This window comes from Leptinotarsa decemlineata, unplaced genomic scaffold (genome assembly GCF_025532065.1).
Source record: "Leptinotarsa decemlineata unplaced genomic scaffold, Ldec_3_MD MMD2_P_RNA_scaffold_7, whole genome shotgun sequence".
Taxonomy (NCBI): domain Eukaryota; kingdom Metazoa; phylum Arthropoda; class Insecta; order Coleoptera; family Chrysomelidae; genus Leptinotarsa; species Leptinotarsa decemlineata.
This window is the reverse complement of record NW_027412534.1, coordinates 2,714,708-2,741,963: the sequence shown is the minus strand read 5'-3', so window position 1 is coordinate 2,741,963 and position 27,256 is coordinate 2,714,708. Positions and strand designations below refer to the sequence as shown.

The following is a 27,256-nucleotide window of genomic DNA, read 5'->3' as shown; positions in this document are numbered from 1 at the left end:
AAATACCCAACTTAAACAAAATTTTACAAGAAGTTAGAGACGACCCGGATTTGCCTCATGTCGGACGAACCAAATTGTGGCAAGTTTTAAAAGAATTAAATTTCCGGTGGGAGAAATCAGACCGAAAATCACTTTTGATTGACCGGGAAGAGAAGAGAAAGGAGAAGAAAGTATCTAAGATCTATACGAAAATTTCGGGCTGAAGGAAGGCCAATTTACTATCAGGACGAAACGTGGGTAAACGCAGGTCATACTCTCACAAAAATTTGGACAGATAAAAATATATCAAGCTCCAGGCAAGCCTTTATGGAAGGTTGGTCTACTGGTATTTTCCCACCCTCTGTTAAAGGCAGTAGATTGATAGTTTCTCACATTGGCAGTGAAAAAGGATTTGCTAAGCATGGTTTGTTGGAATTTGAATCCAAAAGCACAAAAGACTATCACGAGGAGATGACAGCTGATGTTTTCGAAGAGTATTTTGAGCAGATGATTGAACATATACCACCAAACTCAATTATAGTATTAGATAATGCACCTTATCATTCACGACTAGTTGAAAGACTTCCAACGACTGCGTGGAAGAAACAGGATATCATTGGCTGGCTGCGGAATAAGTCCCTGCCTTACGAAGATGGAATGGTTAAAGCAGAACTTTTAAAAATTGCCCGGCAACACAAATCTAAGTTCAAGAAATACGTAGTTGGCAAAATGACAGAAAGACGAAACATCACAGTCCTTAGACTTCCACCCTACCACTGCGAATTAAATCCAATTGAACTCATTTGGGCACAAATGAAAAACTATGTGGCTAGAAGAAATACGTCATATAAAATACAAGCTGAACGTGAATTGTTATATGAGTCTTTACAACATATTACAGAACAAAATTGGCGAGATGCAGTAAGACATGCAATAGAAGAAGAACAAAAAATGTGGGATCTTGACAATATAATTGATGCGACCGTAGAGACACAACCGCTAATTATTAACCTGCAAGACGACTCGGATTCCGAAGATGATCCTGTTTATTTTGAATTTGAATAGTTTTGTAAGTAATCGTAGTTTATATCATTTAAAAATAGGTATTAATTAAATAAATGTATCTTTTACAAATTGCAAGTAACTTATTATTTTTGAATAAAATAAAGAAATTTTTTTAAAATAAAAATACAGTTTATAGTACCTACAGTTTAATAATATTAATATATTTATTTATTTAAAGTAACTAATGTTTTAATCATATACTCTACGACACTGGTCACTCATTTCCACTCAAAATACCTACATAATCGAATTAAAAGTTTTATAGCTGTATTGTATTTCTTCAGATACAAGGTGGGTTAGTCGAAAACATCTTAAACTGCCAGTTTTAGTTTGGTTTTTGTTATTATATCATATTAGCTGTCCTCTCTGTATTTCAGTTCTCTAATGAGGGTCAAACTTGCAGTGAGCTATCAACAAATTATGAACGGACTATAGGTATATTTACAGGTATACTTTCGAAAAATGTATTGATATTGATATTGTTAATGAATTCATACCTGACCTTTTCAGGTAGATTTATCATATAGGTAGACAAATAGGTACTAGGATATAGTGTAAAATGGTGTAATGGTGATTCCGTGTTAGGAATCACACGTTTAAAGGTAAGACCTTGTTAGTAAGTTTCAGGGCATACTACGATATTTTTTCTTAGTCGAAAATCGGGATTTTTTATTAGCGATTTTTTTATTGAAAAAACCACTACGCCACTGGATTCAGAGTGCCTCTATATAGGTGTGACCTAAATTTCATGAAAAAATTATCATTATTAATAAAGTTATGACAACTCAATTCGAAAACTCACACAGCTAACAGTCACAAAAAACACCCTATATCAACAGATATAGCCATGAGAATATTTTTTTCATGATTTCAACAATAAAGTGCCGCCAGATGAAAAAAAAAACAAATAGCGTAAATATTTTATATGAAAATAACGGAATTATATTCAGGTTTTCACGCAATTTAACTAAAACTAAGACCTAATATTTCAATTTGAATCTCAGTTGCCATGGAAATGATATTACAGTTTGACGCTTGTGAAAGATTTAAGTGTACTATTGTCAACAATATTCACCTTACAGTTCTTCGAATTATTTTGTGTCATGGCTGCAAGATTGAGCGTAAGAGAGAAAATTGAAATTGTACGCCTTTCAGGAGATGACGTTAGAAGTGCTAGAGAGGTTTGTAAAGTATTTGATGAGAGACATCCAGTTCGTCCTCGTATTAGCTGCGGTACGGTAAATAAAATATTCAATGAAACTGGTGCAGTATCAAAAATGATGTTGAAAAGTAATCCTGTACAAAGACGAAACAGGAATGACAGGAATGATCAAATCATTTTAGATTATTTCGGAAATGATCCTAATGCCAGTATAAGGAATGCCACTTTAGATTTGAATATTCCATAAGAAACTATTCGGAGATGTCTCAAGGCGAAGAATATTAAACCCTTCAAGCCAAAATTTTTACACACATTTCAAGAAGGCGACGAAGCAAGACGCCTGGAATATTGTTTATGGGCCCAAGGGGAATATTCAAACAATAGAAATTTCCTAAAAAATATTTTATATACCGACGAAGCCACTTTCACTACAAATGGAGTAGTGTCATCACACTATTGTCGCTATTGGGCAGCGGATAACTGGGTAATAAACTGTAAAAGCCAGTATTCCCAAAAAATCAACGTCTGGTGTGGGATATTGAACGAACGAATTATTGGTCCTTTCTTTTTTGAGGAAAACATTAATGCGCAGAGGTTTACAAAAACTGCTCAAGAGATAGAAATGAACTTTGTGCAAGAATTCGACAGGTATCTGCAGATATTAGCCCTCAAGAACTAAGGAACGTAATCAGAAACATTCGTAAGCGCTACGACACATGTATCGAAATACGTTGTGGATTAGTAGAGGCTACTAGAATATGAGTTAGAATAAATTTTTGCACTGAATCGAAGCATTTCAATAATTAATTATTAATTACGTTTATTAAAATTTTTTTGCTTCATTGTTAGTTGATTTGTGTGAATGTAATTCCGTTATTTTCATTAAACATATTTACGCTATCTGCTTTTTTTTTCATCTGGCGGCACTTTATTGTTGAAATCATAAAAAAATGATATATTGTGACTGTTAGCTGTGTGAGTTTTCGAATTTTTGAGTTGTCATAACTTTGTTAATAATGATTATTTTTTCATTAAATTTTGGTCACACCTATTCAGAGGCATTCTGAATCCAGTGGCGTAGTGATTTTTTCAATAAAAAAAAATCGCTAATAAAAAATCCCGAATTCCGACAAAGAAAAAATATCGTAGTACCTATTCTCTGAATCTTCAATAAACATTTCAAATTTTGTCCCAAGGTAGACCTTTTAGTACTAGACATTAAAAAAAAATATTAAAATTGATTTACAACTTCAAATTTCAGGGGGGTGTTTCCATTAAAAATGGGTCACACTGTATAAGGACATTTTCAAACTTATACATTTCAATGTAACGTCAGTTACAAATAAAAGTGGTAAAGTGGAAGAAAGTTTCAATTCTCTTTTTTTCATCATGATTTTCCACCACCTACTAACGGCTACATCCATCAATTTATTGAAATTCATCTGTTTCTTTATTTCTGTTTCGAGTGTGAAATGAATGTTGCTGTACCAAAAATGAATATGTTTTTCACCCAGGTCAGAATTTACTATAGTGGTCTTTAAGCTGTTCATAAATATGTCTGCTGAAAGTTGTTACGGTTTCAAAATCACTACCTCAATTTTTAGTAAACCTCCAGTAGATTTTATAATGGAGAAAGGGAAAGTCTATAAAATTTCACATAGTTCATAGTTTACTTAAAATATAACAAAAATAATTTATTTCGTATTACGATTCATTATGACCCTGTATATGGCAGGAATATGAAGCTATTCTTCGTATCTTTGCTGGAATTGGCAGATTCACAAAGTTCATTTATATAAGATATCGTTTTTTTCTACAAATAATTCATTTGTCTTTTATAACAGTTCATGTCATTTCGACATTTGAAAACTTCAAAAAGAAAACGTCTCGTCACAGCGAGGGGAAACTAGCAAATCAGGAATAGCAGACCATGTTTGGACCCATCAACACAACATCGAGTGGTCCCAAGCGGAGATCTTGCACAGAGAGGAACATTGGTTTAGGAGAAAATTCAAGGAAGCCGCATACATGCTGTCCAACAACGTATTCAGCCAAGCCAGCGTAGAAATACGCAACATATGGAAAGCCATCATCAAGCAAAAAATGGCCAACTCCCGCCAAAACGGTCATCTCCCACGGAACCAGTGAAGCGGAAAATGGAAAGCGGGGATAAGTGAAAGTACTCGAACGACCTATAAATAGTCATCTCTCGCAGTTCAGTCATCTCCCGAAGACGATTGTAGATACTAACAGTCGAAACGTCATGAACTAACGTGACTTGGAATCGCTGCACTTTCTATTTTTATTCTCTTTCTATTTTTACTTGTATTTTATTTCACTATTATTTCATTTCAGGCTTATTTTGGTTAATATAATTCTCATTTTCAGCTATTCATTTTTAATTCTTCTTTTTAAGTTGTTTCAGGGATTTCAAATCATTTTATATAGTAGACAATGGAAGTCCAAACTAGTGAAATTCTACTCTATTCTTTATACCCACTCTCTCTCACGGCACTTCAGCCATGAGAGGGGTTTTATGATCCACAATTATAGTACACGCAACGCTAATTGTATACGTTTGCCATTCTCTCGCTTATCACTGGGACAGAATACATATATGTATCAGGGAATTATTTGCTATAATCACACAGTCACACTAATGGGTGAAATTGATAGCTTTAAATTATTTAAATCAAAATTGTTTGATCTTTTATGTTCAAATGCCTTTTATTCAATGGACGAGTTCTTAGCATTCTGTTCATAGTATATATAAATTGGTATAGAGTAGCTTATGCTTTTATTTTTATACTAATTGTATTTGTTGTATGTCTGACTAGTCCGATAAGTTTTAGGGAGACAAGTTTATATGCTGTATCTTGTAAAACTTCAGTGATGAATAAACATATCTATCTATCTATCTACCCGTGTCCACTGTTGAAAAGCTGGTAGGGCATTTGTGAAGGTAATAAAGTGGACTAAGGGGTGAGCCCATTGGTATACCTGAATCCTGTTTACAAAATTTGTTGTGAAACTGTAGGTAACTCTGATTTAGGAACATCAAAAGCTGTTGAAATTCCAAAGGAAGTGATATGGTTTACTTTGGCATGATCTAATATAGTCCCTCAGTTTAGTCCTTGTAGGACGAAACTGCAGTAACATTAGATACAAATAAAAGTGGTAAAAAACATAGAAAATTTCAATTATCTTTTTTTCAGTATGATGAATCAATTTATTCCAAGTTAGAGACACGCACTTCCTCAAAAGAGAGTGTTTTGGCTCATGAGCAATATTGATAACAGATATTTGTTTGGAATATTCCACCGTTTTTTTCAAGAACAAAAATGGTGGTGAATTTTAGCACAAAGTTGCCACAACAAAAATGTTTCTGCATTCCGAACTTCATTTTTTGAGTTCCAATATGTAGGTACCCAACGCTTTCATTTCGGAAAAAAATGTTAACATTCCACCTATGAACTGATATTTTCAAACTATCAGGATTTTGATAGAATACTTTTTTAATAAACTGGTTCAACATTTATAATCATACCTTACCTTGGGTAATCAGTTCTAAATATGCACGTTGGCGCAAAGAGAAAATATAAGTACTGTGTGAATGTGGGAAGAAGTAGATTCTTTTCAGTATACGACTTGTAGTTGTAGACGGTCACTGCAGTGGTTCTGATGAATGAATGCAATTTCATTGAAAGCCTTGCCTGAAATCAAGTGAAGAACCATTTAAGAAACTTCCAGAAAGTCAACATAATTTCCTCTTATAATATTATTTTCTATAAACTTCTCAAGTCATTATTTGAAAATGAATATTGGAACGATTGAATAAAATGGTCATGCCAAATTTTTGTTCGAATAGATGAACAATATTCCAAATTAGAACAAAAATTCAGCTAACGATGGTTGGAATAACAGTAAATATGCAGCCCAATAAATTATCGGGAAACAAGAATTTCAATATGAATGTATTGAAAAAACACTTCATTGTGAGATTTTCACTGAACACTTTTAAAAATCGCAACACGTGTTTCGCTATACAATGGCTTCTTCGGGTGTAAATACACGTCTGAAGAAGCTATTATATGGCGAAACACGTATTGCTTTTTTGTAAAACTGTTTTGTAAAGATCCCATAATGAAGTGTTTTTTGAATACGTTACCTATGGATTTTCATCAAATATCGGCCAACTCCATCATATACGGGGTGTTTCAAATTCGATCCTAACCATTGAGATCTCGGAAAGTATGAGAGATACGAAGATGTTTGAATTGAGGCGAAATTGCGCATTTACCTAACTAACAATATGTGAAATTCCGAGTATATACGTAGATATCCGGAAAAAACGAAATTTCAAAAAATTGTTATTTTTTTCTGATTTTATGTTTCGAAGGATCGAAAATAAATTGCAATTCCCCATCGCCACTTTTCCCTTCTACATAATGTTGTTCTCAGATTTGCTATCCGACGTTTCGTCTTCCGGCCACCATCATCAACTTTATTTTTTATTTTGGGTGCTACAATGGATTCTTTCTGTTTTGAATAGAACCACCAGATTTCACATTTCCAGTGATGTATCATAAGTTATCATTCTTTCTCGAAAAATTGGAGATATTGAAAAAATAATTCTTGTCATAATAGGCTTTGACTTTGATGTTTCTAAATTTGATTTTCAATTTGTTAGACTCAATGACATTTTGTTACTGTACAAGTGATTGAATTTTGGGCGAAAAATGGCTTTCACTAATGATGAAAAAAGAAATATGATACCAATTTATACACACATTACATTAGTAGCAAGTCGGTGGTACAGCATGTAGATGAACATCATAACTGAACATAAAACAGTAACAGTAAATCATAAAGAAGAAATATTATCAAATAACATATACAGAAAAGTAATTGAATAAAATGTACATACAATTTCACAAAGAGAGTAAAAATAAAATAATAAACATAGTATATTATAAAAATTCTTCAAGCATTGATGTTGTGGCAATATATTCTTCCGTACTACAAACACTTTGTTTCATTAGATAGTCCTTGACGCGCTTTTTGAAACTTGGCATGGTTAAACTTATGATACCAGATGGCAGAATATTATATAGATTGACATCGAGTGAGTTCTTAGAGGATTTTTGTAAATTGAACCGGTGATGTCTCAAAAGATTAGCTACACGAGTATTATACTCATGAAATTGGGAGTTGTTCGAAAATTTAGCTATGCTCTTATGTATTTCCAAAAGTGGCTGATATATAAAGATAGATGGTACCGTCATAATGCCTAGTCTTCTGAAAAATGGCCTGCATGAATCACGAAAACCTACGTTCAAAATAATTCTAATTGCACGCTTTCGAAGCGTTAAAACTTTTCTGATATTGAAGGAGTTACCCCAGAGTAGAGTTCCATAGCTGACGTGAGAATGAAAGAATGCATAATAAGCTGAGTAAGAGTTTCTATGTTAACAAAGTTTCTCGATTTTTGGAGTAAAAATAAATATTTCGAAAGCTTCTGGTTTAATACCTCCATATGAGGTGACCAGTTCATAGCATTGTCAAGAGTGATTCCCAGTAAATTGACAGTTTTGCACACAGAAATATTATTATTAGTCGGTAAAATTATTTTTTGTGTTTTTTCCTCATTAAGTTTCAGTAGATTTGAATTGAACCACGACTCAGCTTGTCTTTCTGCAAGTTCCATGGCTGCGAGCAGATTCTGACAGTTGTTGTCAGAGCACAGGATCGATATGTCATGTGCATAAATGACACATGTGTAAGGTAATAATTCATAGAAGAGATCTTTGATATGAATTATGAATAGAAAAGGCCTCAGCACAGACCCTTGAGGAACTCCGAGCTCAATCGGCTGTAGATCAGATGTTCTGTTATTGCCTAGCTGTTTTCTATGCATTAAATACGATGAAAAAAGTGAAAGTGCTAAACCTCTGACTACATATTCTTCCAGTTTATGTAACAAATTTGTATGAGAAACGCAGTCGAATGCTTTACTCAAATCACAAAGTGTCACAGCATTGTGATGACCCTTCTCAAAACCATCAACTATATCCCATTAACTGAAAGGATTGGTTATAATTGGATAGGGAATAATGAGACTGTGAGGTGGCCAGCAAGGTCTCCAGACTCAAGTGGTATGGATACATTCTCATGGGGTCCACTGAAAAATATAGTTTATGGTCAGAGGGAATATCAAAATAATGAGGACCTTCAACACAGCATTGTTATAGAGTTCGGAAGATTGAGGAGGAGGGAAATCAATCGTGCAGTGAATAATATTCACAGAAGGGCACAGTTATGTTTTCTTCAACAAGGCCAGCATTTTGAGCATTTGCTGTGATTTACTCTAGTTAATTATTGTTATTTGTTCAAAGTTCCATTTTCATTGAAAAGGACACAATCTCTAATTTACCACATACACACCTCATTTATCGAATTTTGATTGTTGATTCTGTCTCCGTATTTTTTCATTGGCCTTTCAAACGAACTAAACTCGGTGAGATTTTGATCCAATAACTTGAACATAGTTCGATGTGGTTGTCGTCTTCCGGGATACAAGTTAAAAATATATTTTCGATGTCCTAAAACTTTTCTATCGTATTTGTAATAAATTTTTATCATATTCCTTTTTCCTTCATTCGTGAAAGCCATATTTGCCAAAAATTCAATGACTTGTACAATAACAAAATTTCATTGAGTGTAACAAATTGAAAGTCAAATTTAGAAACATTAAAGTCGAAGCCTATTATGATAAGAATTAATTTCTTTCAATATCTTCAATTTTTCGAAAAAGAATGATAATTTGTGATACATCTAGTTCTATTCAGAACAGAAAGAATCCAGAAAAAACTAAGTTGATGATGGTGGCCGGAAGACGAAACGTCAAATAGCAAATCTGAAAACACCACTATCTAGCATGAAAAAAGTAACAATGTGAAAGTGCAATTCAGTTTCGAATCTTTCGAAAAATAAAGCCAAAAAAACCATTTTCCGAAATTTTTCCGGATATTTCAGGATATACTCGTAATTTCAGAACTTCCTCAACGGTAATATATTAATTGAGTAAATATGCAACTTTGTCCCAATAACCATATCTGTATCTCTCATAGTTTCCGAGATCCAAATGGTGAGGATCGAACTTGAAACACCCTGCATTTCCATCATTGATGTTGTGACTCTGAATTGAACGAGTTTTAATCGTCTCTGGTTGTGAAAATTCATATTGGAATTCCAAAGGGTGATTTTCATAACAGAAATATTCAAATATTGGAATTTGATTGAATGTTCAAATGTTTGTATGATTAGAATATGAAGTATGGGTCATTAAAAATGTACCGCAAAACTATCAAATTTATTCAAGGACAGATTTAACCTCAGAATCGTTGCAAATCATTGATCCCTTTGAGTACTTAGTACTTAGGCCACAGTACTAAGGCCACATGTGACCCATTGTACATCCTCCCGAGGAGTTGTCTTCCTAGGTCATAGTCCATCCTGCCCTTTGCAGAAAAGTGGACAGGTCTCTGGGAGACATCTCCTTTATATCGGCAGGTGTAGGCCAAGACTCGCCGAACACATACTCTCTTATTGACGATAACTCCAGGCATTCGCATATGACATGCCTGACAGTTTCATCTTCCTGTCCACACATCCTGCATAGAGTCTACTAGCCCCATATTGTGGAGGTGTTTCCTTAGTTGACAGTGACTAGCCAGAAATCCTACTGTTAAGTGTAGATTTTTCCTGGTCATCGCCAGATATTTCTTGGGCGCCAGCTTCCCAGGATCGCCAAGGGTGATTCTGGCAAGATTGCATCCTTTGCTTTCATCTCATCTCTTCTCTTTAGGGATTGAGCATAGGTGTTACGTTTGGCTACTTCCGCAATTGTCGAAGTCATCAGGCCGTAGGTGCCACTGGGTCCTAACATTCTTAGTCCAACCGTTTCCTTGGCTAAAGAGTAGGCAATGCGATTACCTTTACTCCTGTTGTGCCCTTGAATCTACCTCAGGATGATGTTATTATCTACCGGGGCTTTGTCTAAATCTTGGTGGCACTCTAGTACTAGCCCTGAGGTAACACGTTGTCTGTTCAAGGCTAATACGGCTTGTTTGCCATCAGTGCAGATTGTTATGTTCTTGCCAGACATTCCTTTCCTAGTCATTTGTCTTGTGGCGACAGAGATACCAGCCCCTTCTTTTGAACCATGCTGGTATTTTATTCCATACCCCACTTAATCTGGAATACACTTCACAGCCTAAGCCTCCTTTGGTTTTTGAGCCGTCTGTATACAAGGTGTAACTGAATAAGTGTAAAACATCCAAGGAGGTAATTCCTCATCGAAAAAAAAAAAAAAATAGGATCTTTCATATAAAGAAACTTCATTGGAGCATCCCTTATTGAGATACAGCCCCTTAAGGGCGTACATACAATTTATATAACAATTTTTTTCACAAGCACTGAAAAAGTTACAATATCGAAAGTAACCTGATGTTTTGTACTACCAAAAAGACACAGCCAGAAATTTATTTGGTTTACCAATGGTTGTAAGAAGTGGAAAATGCAACCCCTAATATTAATTTCCAATGTAATTTTTGTCCTATTATTTGTTTACCATTTAAAAATTTATTTCCGATAGCCTGTTTCATTCTAAGTCTCTTGGGCTTTTTGCCCAAAATAAACCAGTTCGCAGCAAAACATTATTTCACGAACAACTACAGAGATACATCGTCAAAAATGCGAACTGGATTTATTGTTATTTTGTAGTTAGAACCTACATTAAACGATTGAAGGGTAATAAACAAAACTAATTCATTAATAACAAAACACACAATATGTAGAAATCATAGTAAATGTTCAATGTGTCTACCTTCAGACATTACGCATGCGTCTAGACGTCGGCGCATTGAGCCACGTATTCGCCCAAATATTCCTGGATTCTCTCTGATTACCCTGCACGCATCGATGATGCGGTTTCTTAAGTCCTCTACATCGCGAACAGGAGTACGATAAACCAAATGCTGTGAATGGCCCCAAATAGAAAAATCGAGAGGATTGAGATCCGGGGATTGAGCGGGCCAGTTCTATGGTCCTCCTCGACCTATCCACTGATTTGCATATGTTTCAGTTAAATGCTGACATGCTACTTGACTAAAATGGGCGGGAGACCCATCATGCATAAAAAATATATCCCTTCTGACGCCAAAAGGAACTTCCTTCAGCGGTGCTGGATGCACTTCTCTTAAAAATTGAACGTATGTCTCACCATTCAATCGAGGAGGTAGAAAATGAGGCCCAATTGAATCATTCCCAATAACTGCGAGCCACACGTTAAGAGAAAACTGTTCTTGATGGTTAGTTTCGACAATAGCGTGATGGTTTTCATCAGCCCATATGTGGTAATTATAAAAATCAGTAATATTGTCCCGAGAAAAACTACATTCGTCTGTGAATTCTATCGTCTTCAGAAAGTCACAATTTCTTCTAATCATTTCCAGCATCCAATCGCAAAATTCAAGACGGTTCGGAAAGTCTCTTGAAAGTCATTGCTTACATCAAGCTAAGGACTTATATCGATGTTGAACACAATCGTGAATTAATTTCGAATTATTCTTTATTTTTCGGTTTTGCTACTGTTAGTTTACGCTGCGCTTGGCAGACGGTAAAAAATTGATTTCAGTTAACTATTTTTTTGTTAATTAAAAAATTCATGGTTCAGCCAGAACACTATGTAACCGTCTGCCAATTTTTGTTTGTGGGTTGCGCAACCTAGCCTTCCCGTTGCATGAATTGCAGACGGTAAAATTCTGATCAAAGAAGCTTCTTTTTTATGCAAACTGGAGTTGATGTTTAGGCATGTGTAACATGGGAAAGAATTCGTTTAACGCAAAATACTGTTGCTTGTGGCTGTAAATATGTTCTCTAAAAAAGGCAGACGGTAAAAAATGGGGTTAAAATTTCTGTCACGGGCTCCCGGTCTATATGATATTCGTTATATTCCATTGTACTCATACTTAATTATATTTGTCTTGTAATTGGGATTACTCCTGTTAGACAATGAACTTTTTTTTTGTAAGTGTACAAAATTTAAAATACATTTGTCCGTTTGAAGTAATAAGGAAATATTTCTATAGTTCCGGAAGAACACTAGCTTTCAAGTATTTATTGACTAAATATGTTAGAGCTGGAGTTAAGTGAGGGCTACAGATTTTGATCATTTTGATACTGATTCGGTGGCATTCGTTTTTATGGAATTGACTGTCGTCTTGATATCATTCATATTAATTTGATGATATTTTAAACTTGAATCTTTTTGAAATTGTGTTGCATTGTAGTCGAAATAGAGTCCAAAGGAGTCGGTTACAAACAAATAAACAAGTGGAGCTAATATAAGCGTGTTGATAACATTATCAACTTAATTATGAAGAAACATAAAACAGATGGAATTTTTCAAAAGTGGCTACTGGATAAATTTTCCAATATATGACATTTACCTGCTCCAGAAGAATGATACAAGCCGAAGGAGGAGGAAGCTGGAAAGTGTTAACAAAAAATTCTGCCCTTTTGTAACTGATTATTAGGTATCCTATATATGTCAGCAGCCAGATAATGTCCCAAAGTTTTTGAAATTCTAAAATGAAAAAGAAATGTTAGTATTACATTGATTCAAGAGCTTTGTCAGTTTTATTGTCATGTGTTTTTGTATCTCCATATCTCGATTAATATTTATTTTACTCTGTCAGGGTATATACTAATCGATAGGGAAATTTGTACTCTATATATTGACAGTGTTGGTTTTCATCTCCAAATTTCAATTTTTGCCTCTTTCCATCTCTTGGTTAGTTTTTATCTCCGAATTTAAGGTGAACTAAAGCACTGCCGAAACATCCCGAAAAATCAATCAGGCGTTTGCAAATGAGTGTGTTAATGAAAGCACTGTTAGAGATTGGTTTGCGAAAATTAGTTCCGAAGACTTTAGCCTCGAAGATGGGTCCTGAAATAGTCGATCTACAGTGATCCACGTTGCGTGGGATGATGGAAGAACTGTAGACCTTGACGTCAGGTCCCATGTAGTTCAACGTATTCGAAAGGTCAAAAGGTTTGAAAAATGAGTGCCCCATGATTTAAACGATCGAAAGGAATTGTCACAAAAGAGTTTTATTGTGAGGAAATCAACGAAATGTACCAAAATTGAACGAGTTCAGTCTCGAAGTTTCGTCTCACCACAATAAATTTATCAGACCTCTTGACGACCGACTACCATGTTTTCAAGCACTTGAATAACTTTCTTTCTGGTATAGCCTTTGCCAACGTGGCAAAAACAGCCTTCATCGACTTCATCAAACCTCAAGCACACAATTTCAAGACTGATGGAAATAATCAACTTGTGTTGGATTGACAGAAGTGTACTGATTTAACTGGCGCCAATTTCGAATGGATTGAATAATTATTTACTGAGATATTACAGTTTGGAGTAGACTCATAAAAAGGGCAAAAGTTTTGAAACAAATCCATATATTTTATATCAATAAATGTAAATTGTTCACGACTTCATAGGGTGTTACTTTACCTCAATGTATTTAGCACAAATTATTTTTATCTAGAAAACCGATAGTGATAGGAATAGGATATTATTCAAAAAATTATTATAATTGAAGATACATTCAAAAATGTAGTAATATACGGGGTGCTCTATTGAAAAAATTGCTTTGATTAAGAAAATATTTTAGATCGATAGAACGGGTAAGGAAATGTGAGATGTGAAATTTTCAGGAAACTCTTGCGTTGCGTTTACCATAAACGTCAAACCTACCATTGACTATATATGAAGTTTCATAAGTCAAATTATAAGAAGCTGGTTCAACAAATTTGTTGATTTTGAAATCTATCAAAGCTCAACCGACGCACTATGATTTATATATTAACATAAGCTTTTACAATCTAGATCACGATTAAAGAAACCAAAATTCATGCTTTGAGGTCATTGTACCGAACGTTACGTCTGCTACTGCAGCAGACATCTTCAGTGGTATCTGATCTAGATATTTATAATTTGAATAATGGTGATTGTTTCCTGGTATGAATTGCATACATTTGTCGAAGAATGATATGGTATTTTTTTGCCAGAATCAACGATGAAATCTCCGAACATAACACTCATTGAAACTAGTCCAATGAAAGTCAAATTTATTAGATGAAAAAAGTTATTTATAGAGTAATTATCAATAAAACTCACCTCTGTTAAAATAATATGTTCTCGTTTTTGCCCAAATAACAAAAAATGCATAGCCCAAACAGTTAATCAACATGAGTTCAACCCAGGAACGTAGAACCATATGAAATTTCGCAAAACCTGAAAATATCAACGTGAATCCTGAATGCAACCTGAAAACAAAAATTAATGAGAAAAAAATAACAGAACTGACTGATACTTGACGGAAATTCATTAAAACATATTCGAGAAACACTTGGAAGTGAGATTATCACTATACCGTTCACGAAACCTCAAAACGTGTTTCGCTATACATAGCATCTTCAGATGTCACAATACTACTTGTGACGTCTGAAGATGATATTGTGTAGCGAAACACCTGTCACGGTTTCGTAAACTGTGGAGTGGAAATCACACATCAAACTGTTTTTGATCACGTTAATGACAATCTTCAATCGCGAAATCATGCAGGAAAAAATGGCTAAAGTTTCTTGAAGCTCATAGGAGGAAGAACGGGTTGTAGCAGGTTTCCGGTCTTGCGCGAGAACAATGACCTCCTTGTTTGTGGTAGTTTCTGCGAATCATCTCGCTTGTTAGGGCAGTTGGGGTGGAGGGCATTGTTGTCACGCAAGATACTTGAAAGTCACTCAGACACGCGGATCGGCAGACCGAATACCTGCTACAACAATATGAAAATTGGCCCCGAACAACAGAGTGACCAGTTCGAACTCAAAGCGGAACACAACACGCATACAGCTAGTAACAAGACTTGGGGGCAAGGGAGATTACGACTTCGTCCTCGAGTCATGTAGGTACAATTCCAAGGAAGTTCGGCTCCAAAGCAGGAGCCGAGAAGTCAGAAAGATGGAAATTACAGACGCAGTTCCATCCGGACAACAGTATATCAATTTACTGACGCCGAAAACCTATCCGAACAAATAGTATGCCTCTAGGGGGAGGACACATTCAAAGACAGAAAAACATTTTACACACTACTCACTCGAAAGGCCAAACTTCTGTGTGACCTCGCATTTCGTGAAGCCTGCAAAACACGTCAAGTTATACCTGAGGCATTCAAGATCAAATATCACAATAAAACTGAAGATATTAGACGGATTCTTGATCGATTCAGCTTGGCCCGCATTCGAAAAACCATTCAGAACATCAGACGTGATCTCCATTACACCAACTTGAGTTTATATCAATTTTACGGACGTTTATCAAATTAAAAAATCCATCTAGTGATTTGGGACACATTTCTCAGGATAAACCATGAAAATGCCGAACACATAAATGAAAATAAAACCGCCACAAAACTTTTTAAAGGCTTCAACTTATCTACAATTCCCAGATCCATTTCCATCGAAAATATTATCACCCAAACAGAATCGGCCATTGCTCACCTACCTAAACACCTAGCTGAAGAAGCACGCCAAGACATCACCACCACATTAAGAAGAGCAAAATTTCCGAAATCCAATGTTACCCCAGCTGGGAGAAAATCTCTCAAAACCCTGAACAACAACCCAGATATAGTCGTCCTCATAGCAGATAAAGGCAATGTCACGGTGGTTCTCAATACCACAGACTACATCGACAAGATGACGACATTATCCGACTCTCGGGAATACCAAATAACCCCTTGGGACACAACCCTATACCTTGACAAAAAGACCAAAGCACTCATCAACAACTCCAACATTTCCACTGATAGGAAGAAACCTCTCATTACAAGAGAGAAATCTTCTCGTACACCCTCTCTGTATGGTCTTCCAAACATACACAGACAAAAAATCCCCCTTCGTCCCATCGTGAGGGCATTTGGTTCACCCACACACGCCCTTGTCAAAAATCTTGCAAATACCCTTTAACCACTAGCTGTCCTCTTCGTCTTCTAGGTCCTCCTCTTCCAATCCAACGACCGGGGTATTGCAAATTGAGGTATTGGCGAAATGGTGTGGCGTAGTGCGGAGGAGGTCCGTCTTGTTGGAAATGCAATTGTTGTTCAAGTTGAAGATAATAGTTTTCTAATTGTTCTGCTATAAACCGATCAATCGCATTTTCCAGCATTTCAAGATAACGTTCGCCAGTTAAATTACCAGGAATAAACAGAGGTCCAATTAGGTAGACTCCTACCCAAACGTTTAGCTTTTCTGGGTGTTGAGTGTGAGCTTCTCGAAATACATGAGAATTTGTGTCGCTCCAAATTCTACAGTTATGCCGGTTAACCTCTCCAATAAGTGAAAAAGTGCATTCGTTAGAAAAGCAAACGTTGTACAAGAAATTTGGTTTACTGTTGATACGCTCGGCCATAATTTCGCAAAACTCTTGCCTTCGATCCAAATCATCATCATTCAATTCATGATTTAATTTAATTTTGCATTGATGGAACTTGTGTTTATGTAAAATTCTGAAAACGTTAGATTGACTAATATCGGAACCGCCACAGCTGCTCCTTCATCATTCACAATTCCAATGGGTGTCCTTTTTGTATTAAATACTGAACCCGTCTCCACAAATTTTGAAATCAATTCCAGTACGTACTTAAGGCGAACGCTACGTTCAGGATGGTTTTGGTTAAATAAGCTTGCAGCCGCTCGGGCACAATTTTGTTTTTGTTAGTAAAGGCTAACCAGCTCAACACGTTCTTGCAATGTGTACACCATATTCTTTGAAATTTCAAATAAATCAGCAAAGTAGTAACTCAACACATTGATTTCAATTCTGAAATGATCAAAGAAACGTTACAACCAGATAATCACCTTTCAAGCACAAAAAAATCAAGGCGAATTAAGGAAATGTTTTGCTGTTCTTTCATTTATTAGTTTGAGAGGAAGTATTATTGTATGGAAGTAAATGGAGGACAATTTGAACATTGGATTTAAACAAGCAGATTTGATTTTTTTTATTGTACGCATGATGATAACACAATTAAATTTCTCAAGAATGTATTAACAGAGTCTGAATGTAACTTGTAACCAACTGATTTCGCTACGCAGGACGTATTTATAGTCAAATATATATTTACATAGTCTAAAAATAGAACAAAGGAAATACAGAGTCGTTCAAAGAACAGGGTATTGCCGGATGTTAATTCAGCAAAGTCAGCATGTGCTATGATCTTTTTCATCCATATTACCTTGTGTATGAATAGAGAAGGTCAATAATAAACAACATATGACATACATATTCATTTACGACATTTCCGTTTTTGGTACTCTTAGGGTAATAACAACTGCTTGATGCTTGAATAATAAAAGTTTTTCATCAAACTTACTCATTTTTCATGAAATAATCATGAGCCATTGTATGGAGTCCAAAGCATATTGATATTGCCACAAATATATGATGGACTGTCCTGATATGAGGATCGTTATCAAATAGATCGGTGAGTACAGAATTCCTCATCACAAACTGTTTGTCAGCAATGTGTCCAGATTTTCTGAAAAAAAAAATGATTATTGACATCTGAATGAAGTTATTTATGTACAGTGATAAAATATATTTTCTTATTACTCAGTGGGCTATGCTTGAAGACTGGCAGTAAACAAATCTGAAGCAAATGAACTTTAAACGTTCAAGCCAGTCTCGAATATACTCAAGCAGTACGCTGAATGGACTGACGCCTATCAGAAAACAACTACTTCCCTGGTTAATACCACGAAGGGTGTTGGATTATATCCGACAAGCGTCAGTGCAGGAATCTTCACAGAAAATGTCCTGCATATGCAATTGGTCATACAACTGAAAGAGTCGACCTTCAATTCTGGAACGGACATATTTGCAGACCGGTTTCGGGCTTATTGAACACTCATCAATGCAAGATAGTGACCATCATCGACCTAACGTCAATGATTTTCCACAATTGATAATCGGAATTCTCTTAGAGTTTTTCATTCCTCTTCCGAAATTGGAGCGAACATCACAAAAGTTCATTTGCTTCAGATTTGTTTACTGCCAGTCTTCAAGCATAGCCCACTGACTAATAAATAAGAGGAATCGGACAAATTACGGATATGCAGTTGGTTAGTACCTCGTCCACTAGATGGAGTGACATTTTGTGATGTTCGCTCCAACTTCGGAAGAGGAATGAAATACTCTGAAAGAATTCCGATTTTCAATTGTTTTCGTCCCTCTGACGAAAACCAGCCCAAAGGGTAAGGGAGCAAGACTCCAGTCTTAAAGAAATGATGATGACTACCGACGATTTTCAATTGTGGAATATCATTGACTTTTGGTCGATGATGGTCACTATCTTGCACTGATGAGTGGCTAATAAGCACGAAACCGGTCTACAAGTATGTGTATTTTGTAAATATATGTTTGACGAGAAGTCGGTGTGATTATTTGTGTTTTCATTGTATTTTAGAGTTTTCGACTCGGAAATCAACTACCTTAAATTTCGAGGTGTTTCATAATTACACATGATGGAAAAATTCAGTTGAGATAACTTTTTCATGGGGTGATCAATTGCTATGATTGTAAGAATAAGTAACTGAAAAACTACCAGTGAAAAATAATATGCCGACGCCTATGTCGAGGCGGGAATTCCTTCTCTGTGCTGTTCCAATTGGTATTGGAAATACTATGACTAATAATTGAATCAAACTTGAACCCAGTTGATAGACTTATTATTTCTTTCCATTACATATACACTTTTCTCAGACTTGTCAACAAATCCCCTGATTTCTCTGCCAGTTTAAGTTTTATCACCCGTTCGAATATGAATCCCCCAACAATACTGATTGGAAGTCTTAAGGTCCTGAGGCCACATGTCAAATGCGACAAAATATATTTTTTTAATTGTCAAAATGTTGATATAATAATACACATAGAGAACAAATTTTTCAATTCTAATGGGATTGTTAGTCCGGTCAAAATAGACCAAAAAATGAGAGTGAAGCTACCTACATTCCCATCAAGCTGAAAATCAGTAAGATTATTTAAAATATGATCAAAAATAAAATTTTATAGTCCCACATCTTTCAAAAAATTAGTTTTTCACCATTTTCATCAAAACGGTGAGTTTTATCATAAAAATACTTTTTACAAAAATTGTATACCATAAAATTATCTACAGAAAATGTACGGTCAAAGAAGAAACGGACTGGTTTGAAAATAGTCGTGTCATGAAGTGTTCTGGTGATATATTGAATTTATTGGAGCCTCTGGAGACACCCTACATTTTGTTTTATAAGAGAGAGGACATTGTTAGATCAAGATCTTCAGATGATGTGGTGCTGCAGATTTTTCCGGGTGGCGCATTTGCTTTTTCAGTGCAGGAAAGCACTGAAAAAGCAAATGCGCCACTAGAAACAATCAAGTCTCCCAAGAGCGCCCAATAATTTTCTTCCTTCTTTCATCACTTTAATGAAATGAACAAAAATACTTTTGTTTTATGTCAACTAGTGAATTTCATTCGTACGACCGATTTAGGGTTTGACCTCATCATCAAATATGAAACTAAAATGTGAAATTGGAAAACTCGGTTTTATCTTGCGTTAGTTTAGTTTTATACTTGATAATGGGGTCAAACCCGAAACCCGTCGTATAAATAAAATCAACTAGTGGTAATTAAACAGAAGTGTTTCTATTCATTTCATTAAAGTGATCATGAATTACCACTGAATAAATAAGTCGTCAATCACACATTTTATTCCATGATTGTTTGGTGTAGCACATTATTTGCAGGATTCATCTAGAATTGAATTGAAATGAACGTATTCATTCACTCTCGAAAATCATTACAATTTCAACAGAAAAACTCACATCTATGAGTAGCAATATTGACAACATGTAACTTACATTGTTGATTTCTTGTCCACCATCTTCTTTGCTTTTTTCGTACTCATTCCGTCTTCACTGGAGCTCATTGTAAAACTGTAAACATTATAAATCAATAGTTTCACAATCATACTCTACGAAATTATCTATTTCAATAATTCGTATGACTGATGGATTCTGTTCTTTGTCGTGAATACTCTATACATAAGGCGCTCTGAGAGCGGTGCCTGTCTGAAATCAGTGATTCACATTGGATTTGAATGGCTGGAGATTGAACAATGAAGAAGCGTTAGAACACTAGTTGGGATATTTGTGTAACTCCAAATTTTTGGTTTGTAATTGAGGTGTGCATACTGCGGATACTAATCGGGAACTCTCGAACCCTTCTGAGATTCATTTCTTTCGATGTAACAAAAAACTGTTTAAGTGGGATTATCAGAACGCTTCGAATTGTTCATAAGATACGACACTCTAGAGGGAGACGAATAATCAACGCGTCAAAAGTATATGGGAAAAATAAATGCAAACAATCCCTCGAATTTTAGTGATACGCAGTCTGTTGAAAAAATTAAGTGGAGTTTTCCCAAAAAATATTTATTTATCCATCAATTACAATTTTTATACATTTTCCAATTCTCAAAGCAATTCTGATATGAACATTTTGGTATATCCTTGAACTGTTTTACCGATTTGGTTCTTAGCTCCTCAATCGTCGCAAAACGCATCCCTTAATGGGTCTCTTCAATGTGAAAACAATAAAAAGTCACAGGGAGCCAAATCTGGTAAATACGTTGGCTGATGCATGATTACGGTGTTGTTTCAGACCAAAGAATTACAAAAAAGCAATGACGAATGAGCAGGTGCATTATCGTAATGCAAAAGCTTTGTATTGTTTTTCTACAATCCTATCGTTTCTCGCGAAGGGCACATACCTTCAGGATAATACTTATTACTGATTGATCGACCATGTGGCAAGGACTTCAGATGTGATATATGTATTGTGATTCCTAAACTCATCTACTTTTCATATAAGAAAATAACATCATATTGATGTGATCCTTCTGTTTTCTCTCAAGCTGTTTGTTATTGGTAACACCCATGACAAAAATATTCGTATGGTGGTGTTTTTGATTAGCTGACAATAACACCATAGGTAGCGTACACACATACGAAATCGTGGTAGGTAATTTGAACTAGATCTATGATGGAATCCGCTGATACTTGATGAAAATCCATAACTAACGTATTTTAAAAACACTTCATTGTGTGATTTTCACTAGACAGTTTTACAAAAACCCAACACGTGTTTCGCCATACAATGGCTTCTTGGGCGTGTCTTAACTAATTCTACACATTCAATTCTATATATATATATATATATATATATATATATATATATATATATATATATATATACAATTTGCAGTACCTGAATTTCAAGTACCTGAATTAAACTGAGCTTATGTTCCATTTTCCACATTTGAAAACATATTTAGTAACGGGGAGTTATTCAATTCCAATTGATCATTCAGTAAATCATCTGTATTCCTGATTCTATTGATTTCTAAACATTCTAGAAGATTGAGTTTCAAACTCTTCTCTTCTGAATGTAACACATCGTATTCATGATTGAACTCATGTCCTTCTGCTAAAAGGTAGTTTGCAAATGTGGAATTGGTCTTTCTATTTACAAAACTACTTCTATGCTCTTCAATTCTTTGGGAAAATGTTCTTCCTGTTTGGCCGATATAAAGTTTTAGACAAGAGCCACAAGTCAGCTTATATACTCCTGATCTATCAGACACCGAAGTTTTGTCTTTATAGTTTTTAATAAATTTACTTAGATTATTATTTGTTCTGTTAGCTACGTTTACGCCTTCTTTCATAAAAAACGGGCTATTGCCCGTTGGAATAACATAGAGTATGAAATCCATAATAATCAGTTAGCTAACAGTTTTTTGTACTGGTACACATACGTAAATGATATCTCAGTATGTTTCACTGGTACAGATAGGCAATTAGGCAAGTTCATTGAATATGCCAATTCCATCCACCCGTCAATAAAATTCACCACTGAGAGAGAGGTAAGTAATTCAATAAATTACCCTGACTTAACCATTACGAAAGATAACAATAAACATGAATTTGCAATTTTCCACAAACAATCGAACAAGGACATTATCATACATAATTCCTCCACACACCCTTACCAGCTCAAAGTTGCTGCATTCAACAAGTAAGCTTCACAGATTATTGAATATTCCACTGTCTGATAGGGATTTCCAGAAAGAGCTGAATGTGATCAAACAAATCGCGGTTAATAACAGTCATAAGGTAGATATTATAAACGCCATTCTTCCCAAAAAACTACAAAAGCAAGCCATGGACCTTGGCTACCCATATTCAAGATACGATAACGTCAGTTATAGGACATTGGCATATTTGGGTGAACCAACCAGAAATATTGCCCGTTTTTTGATGAAAGAAGGCGTAAACGTAGCTTATAGAAATGAATAATAATCTGAGTTAATTTTATTAAAAACAATAAAGACAAAACTTCGGTGTCGGATAGATCAGGAGTATATAAGCTGACTTGTGGCTCTTGTTCAAAACTGTATATTGGCCAAACAGGAAGACCATTTACCCAAAGAATTAAAGAGCATAGAAGTAGTTTTGTGAATAGAAAACCAATTCCACATTTGCAAACCATCTTTTAGCAGAAGTACATGAGTTCAATCATGAATTCGATGTGTTACATTCAGAAGAGAAGAGTTTGAAACTCAATCTTCTAGAAAGTTAAGAAATCAATAGTTTCAGGAATTCAGGTAATTTACTGAATGATCAATTAGAATTGAATAACTTTCCGTTACTGAATATGTTTTTAAATGTGGAAAATGAAACATAAGCTCAGGTAATTCAATTCATTACAAATTTAGGTGAAAAGCAGGTACTTCAAATTCAGGTACTTCAAATTGTAGATATATATGTATATATATATATATATATATATATCTATATATATATATATATATGTATATATATATATATATATATATATATATATATATATATATATATATATATATATATATAGCATTGAATGTGTAGAATTAGTTATTAAGACACGCCCGAGAAAGCCATTGTGTGGCTGAACACGTGTTGCGTTTTTGTAAAACTGTCTAGTGAAAATCACACAATAAAGTGTTTTTAGAATACGTGAACTAGATCTGTTTTTTCAAAATATCAATTAATGGTCAAATTCCTTTTTGTCGAATGAAGGAAAATTTGGGGTGTTATGAGTATTATTCTCATCTTTAAGGAACAATATGAGGATAGAACCTCACATTCAGATAATTAGGGATGAACTGCTTGCCAATTCGAACGGGTCTTGCTCCTTCTGGTCGGTAGCTGGATCTGTCAATCAGAAGTTTACAAAACCACCAATTCCACCACTAATACAAGCTGATGGTTCAATTGCAACAACAGCCATAGATAGATCAAATCTACTAGATGAACAATTTGCGTCCAACTTCACAGTAGATTTTTTGGGAAAGGTACCTCCCACTATTTCCGCACTAGAATCCACAATGCCAAAAATTACTATTTGACAACGTCTATTCGGTCTTATTCTGAACCAGCTCAATATTAACAAGACGTTTGGTCCTAATGAAGTGCCCGTCATCGTACTTAAAAAGTGCGCAAATGAACTCGCACCAGTACTTTACAGACCCTTCAACCTTTTTTACAAAAAAAAAGGTTTTTCCTGCTTGTTGGAAGATTACTCGTGACTAGCCTATTCCAAGAAAGGGCAAGAAAAACCTTCCAAATAACTGTAGACCAATGGCTTTGATACCAGGCTACCAGTGATATCAAGAATCATGAAGAAAGCCGTAAATCAACACATTCTCGAATATTTGGAAGGCTTCACCATCTTGAGCGATCATCGATATGGCTTTCAGACCGATAGATGACCTTCTATGGTATATCACCCATATTTAGAATAACAAAAACGAGAAACATGGAGAGTCAAGGGCTGTAGTGCTTGATATTTCTAAGGACTTTGACCGTGTGTGGCATGAGGGTTTGCTGTCCAGGTACAATTAAGTACCACAAAAACCCAGGAATTAGTTTTCTCCAAAAAAATCATTGTCATCGAACCGGATATAATAATGTCAGGTCAGACAATTTCACTTTCAGCTTCGATAATTTGGAGGTTAAAATGGACACCAATATGTCTTGGCACAATCATGTCACTGGAATTGCAGGCACCGCAGGTCAAAAGCTTGAAACACTGCTCCGAACCAGAAAACTGTAAAAACTTCAGCAACTTTTGATGCTTTATAAAGCTCAGATCGGACTTTCTTCGAAGTATTGTTCTCATCTGTGGAGCTCCGCCCTTAAGCATACTCTGAAGCTGCTGGATTTCATCCAGAAAAAGCCATCCGCCTGAGTGGAGACGCGGACATCACTTGCAATCTTGGTAGTCTGAAACATCGGAGGAAGGTTGGAGATTTGTCTCAGTTCCATAGATACTTTCACGGGAAGTATTGAAGTGACTTGGCACATTTGATTCCACCAAAAGCGGTACATATCAGCAATACGCGTCGGAATGTAGCTGCCCTTCAATTCAGTATACCTCGAACTTCACTGTCCAAAAACTCTTTCATTTGGAGAACTGCGTTTATGTGGAATAAGGTACTGAAATCGTTTTCCCAAATGGATTCAATATCCAACGATTCAAATCGAATGTGAATCACTATTTTCGCACAGGCACCTGTCTCAGAGCGCTTTGAGTATTTTCCTGTAGTGTTTGTGTTATGTCTTTGAAAAAATCTAACATGTACTTACGAAACAAAAATAGCGATGCTTTTATTTTTCACTTGAAGGTGAAATTTTCTCACAATGGTTATTCTCACTTCATTTCACTCAGACTTATGTGCAATCCTGACCAATACAAAAAATGGAATGATTAAACCTGTAGGTTCATAGTAGAGAGTAACGATAAAAAAACTGTTTCATTATCAATGCGTGTTGATTGTTATGAGTAACATTAGAAACTGTTGACATATCTCAGTACAAGTTGTGAATGCTTTCGACTTTCCATAGTTACAATACATGGTCTTTCACGTCGAGCGTTCGTTAGGAATATCTGGAGAACGATTCAAAATGAAAACTATAAAAAATAAATTCTGTGGTAGTGGGTAAGTTTTGTGGGTAGTGAGTAAATAAATTTCGTGTTAGTGGGTTTTACAAAATGGCCTTCTCAACTAAAATAATTTCAACTTCCGGTCTCTTTCCGTTATACCGGAAGTTGAGGGAAATTTCCTTATTTCAAATGGAAGACTCTGTATTTTATTACACTTTTGAATTCCTCAGCACATTTTAGGCCTACTTTGTATAACAATACCTACACCCAAATTTGTTAGTTTTCGAGATATTAATTTTTTTCTGAAAGATATTTGTAAAAAGAAGAAGAAAAAAAGAAAGATATCAAATTCATGAAGTATGTCCTATACCTAAATACACCCCTGGCAAGATATATCCGATTTTGGAAAATATTGGAAATGTAAATCATCCGAAGCAATACCAAACAAAAAAAGATTTGAAAACAAATTAACCAATATTAACTCTGTCGTTGGTGAAAGGTAACTCAACATGAAAATACATGGATAGAAATAAAATACTATCAGAGAGATGAATTATATCTTTGTTTATTGATATCGAATACAGTAATTTTATTTCGTTTATATTTTTTAAGGTTAGATTTCACTTTAATTTTAGAATTTAAAACTCAATTTCTTTAAATTAAAATAATATTGAGATTTATTTCAACAGATGCCGTTTTGTTCTAAACAAGAATATATTCTTGTTTACATACCACTATTTGTAGCTTTCTGTATGGAGTCAGGAATCAAATTATTGAAAGCTCTCAGAACCCTTCGTTTCATGTTTTCTTTATCACTCACAGGATCCCATAAATATTTCTTTGATATATCCCAGATGAAAAAGTTCAGTGGCGTCAGGTCTGGAGAGCGAGGAGGAAATTTAAATGGCCCATTGTAGCAAAGCCACTGATCTTCGAACATCCCATTCAACAACCCAGCAACGGAGCCCTATCAAGCTAGCAAGGCGAATCCAGCAGAATTGCAATTAGTTGCCAGAACAACGGTTTTGTTGCTCGTGCCGATCTCTGGAAATCGCAAACAATGCTATCCTGATATCAAGGTAGCAAGGTAACTCAATAAATTATATAGTTTCCCTTTGATCTTCACAGAACATTTAGTTATCTTCACAGAATATTCAGTTGCTAAACTTTGGAAATAGCGAAAAATTTTTTAAATATTTTTTTTATTTTTTATGATCTTGCTATTTTAAAACTGTTTTTTCCTGGAATTAAAGATGTTCTAAATTTGTTGCTCACCAAGAGTAAACTTGAATACACCTTGAGTAACAGCAACAAAATAGTTGAAACCGATCGGCCGAATTTCAATTTTTTAAAATTTTCCTCGTTCTTGCTATTTTGAAACTCGTTTTCCTTAGAACAAAAAGTGTTTCAAATTTGTTGCTCACCAGGAGTATCAGCAACAAAATATTTGAAACCGATCGGCCGATTATTAATTTTATTATTATTAAATATTCTGTTAAGATCAAAGGGAAAGTATATATAATTTATTGAGTTACTTTGCTACCTTGATATCACGAAAGCATTATTTGCGATTTCTAGAGATCGACACGAGCAACAAAATCGTTGTTCTGGCAAGTAATTAGCTACAAATTGGTGTATTTTTTTGCAATTTTGCTAGATTCGCCTTGCTAGCCTGATAGGGCTCAGCAACGGCATCTGTACTATGTGCAGGGGCTCCATCCATCTGATACCATAACTTGAAATGGTATTGTTCAGAAACATGCCTTATGGATTCACCAACCACATTCCTAATTATATGCGAATATCTATCGCTATTCAAATTCTCCTCATAAAGATATAAACATAAAATTCGGTCTTTCTTTATTGAAACTCCATGAATCCTAGAAGTTGC

General features: G+C 35.1%; 1 protein-coding gene across 2 annotated transcripts in view; it reads right to left on the bottom strand.

The window, feature by feature from the left end:
• LOC111516495 (isoaspartyl peptidase/L-asparaginase) overlaps window positions 1–25,280 on the bottom strand; it is a 130,819-nt gene extending 105,539 nt beyond the window's left edge. Inside the window, exons 1-6 of one of the 2 annotated variants that reach the window (XM_074170197.1) lie at window positions 25,068–25,280; window positions 20,241–20,315; window positions 17,713–17,877; window positions 14,460–14,608; window positions 12,718–12,854; window positions 5,759–5,919 (exon numbers count right to left, since the gene is read on the bottom strand). In XM_074170197.1, the coding sequence (XP_074026298.1) occupies window positions 5,759–5,919; window positions 12,718–12,854; window positions 14,460–14,608; window positions 17,713–17,877; window positions 20,241–20,308 (680 nt within the window). In that variant the 5' untranslated portion in view covers window positions 20,309–20,315; window positions 25,068–25,280. The remainder of the gene's footprint in view (window positions 1–5,758; window positions 5,920–12,717; window positions 12,855–14,459; window positions 14,609–17,712; window positions 17,878–20,240; window positions 20,316–25,067) is intronic. The other variant, XM_074170196.1, reaches the window with a different exon arrangement.
• Window positions 25,281–27,256: the final 1,976 nt, after the last annotated feature.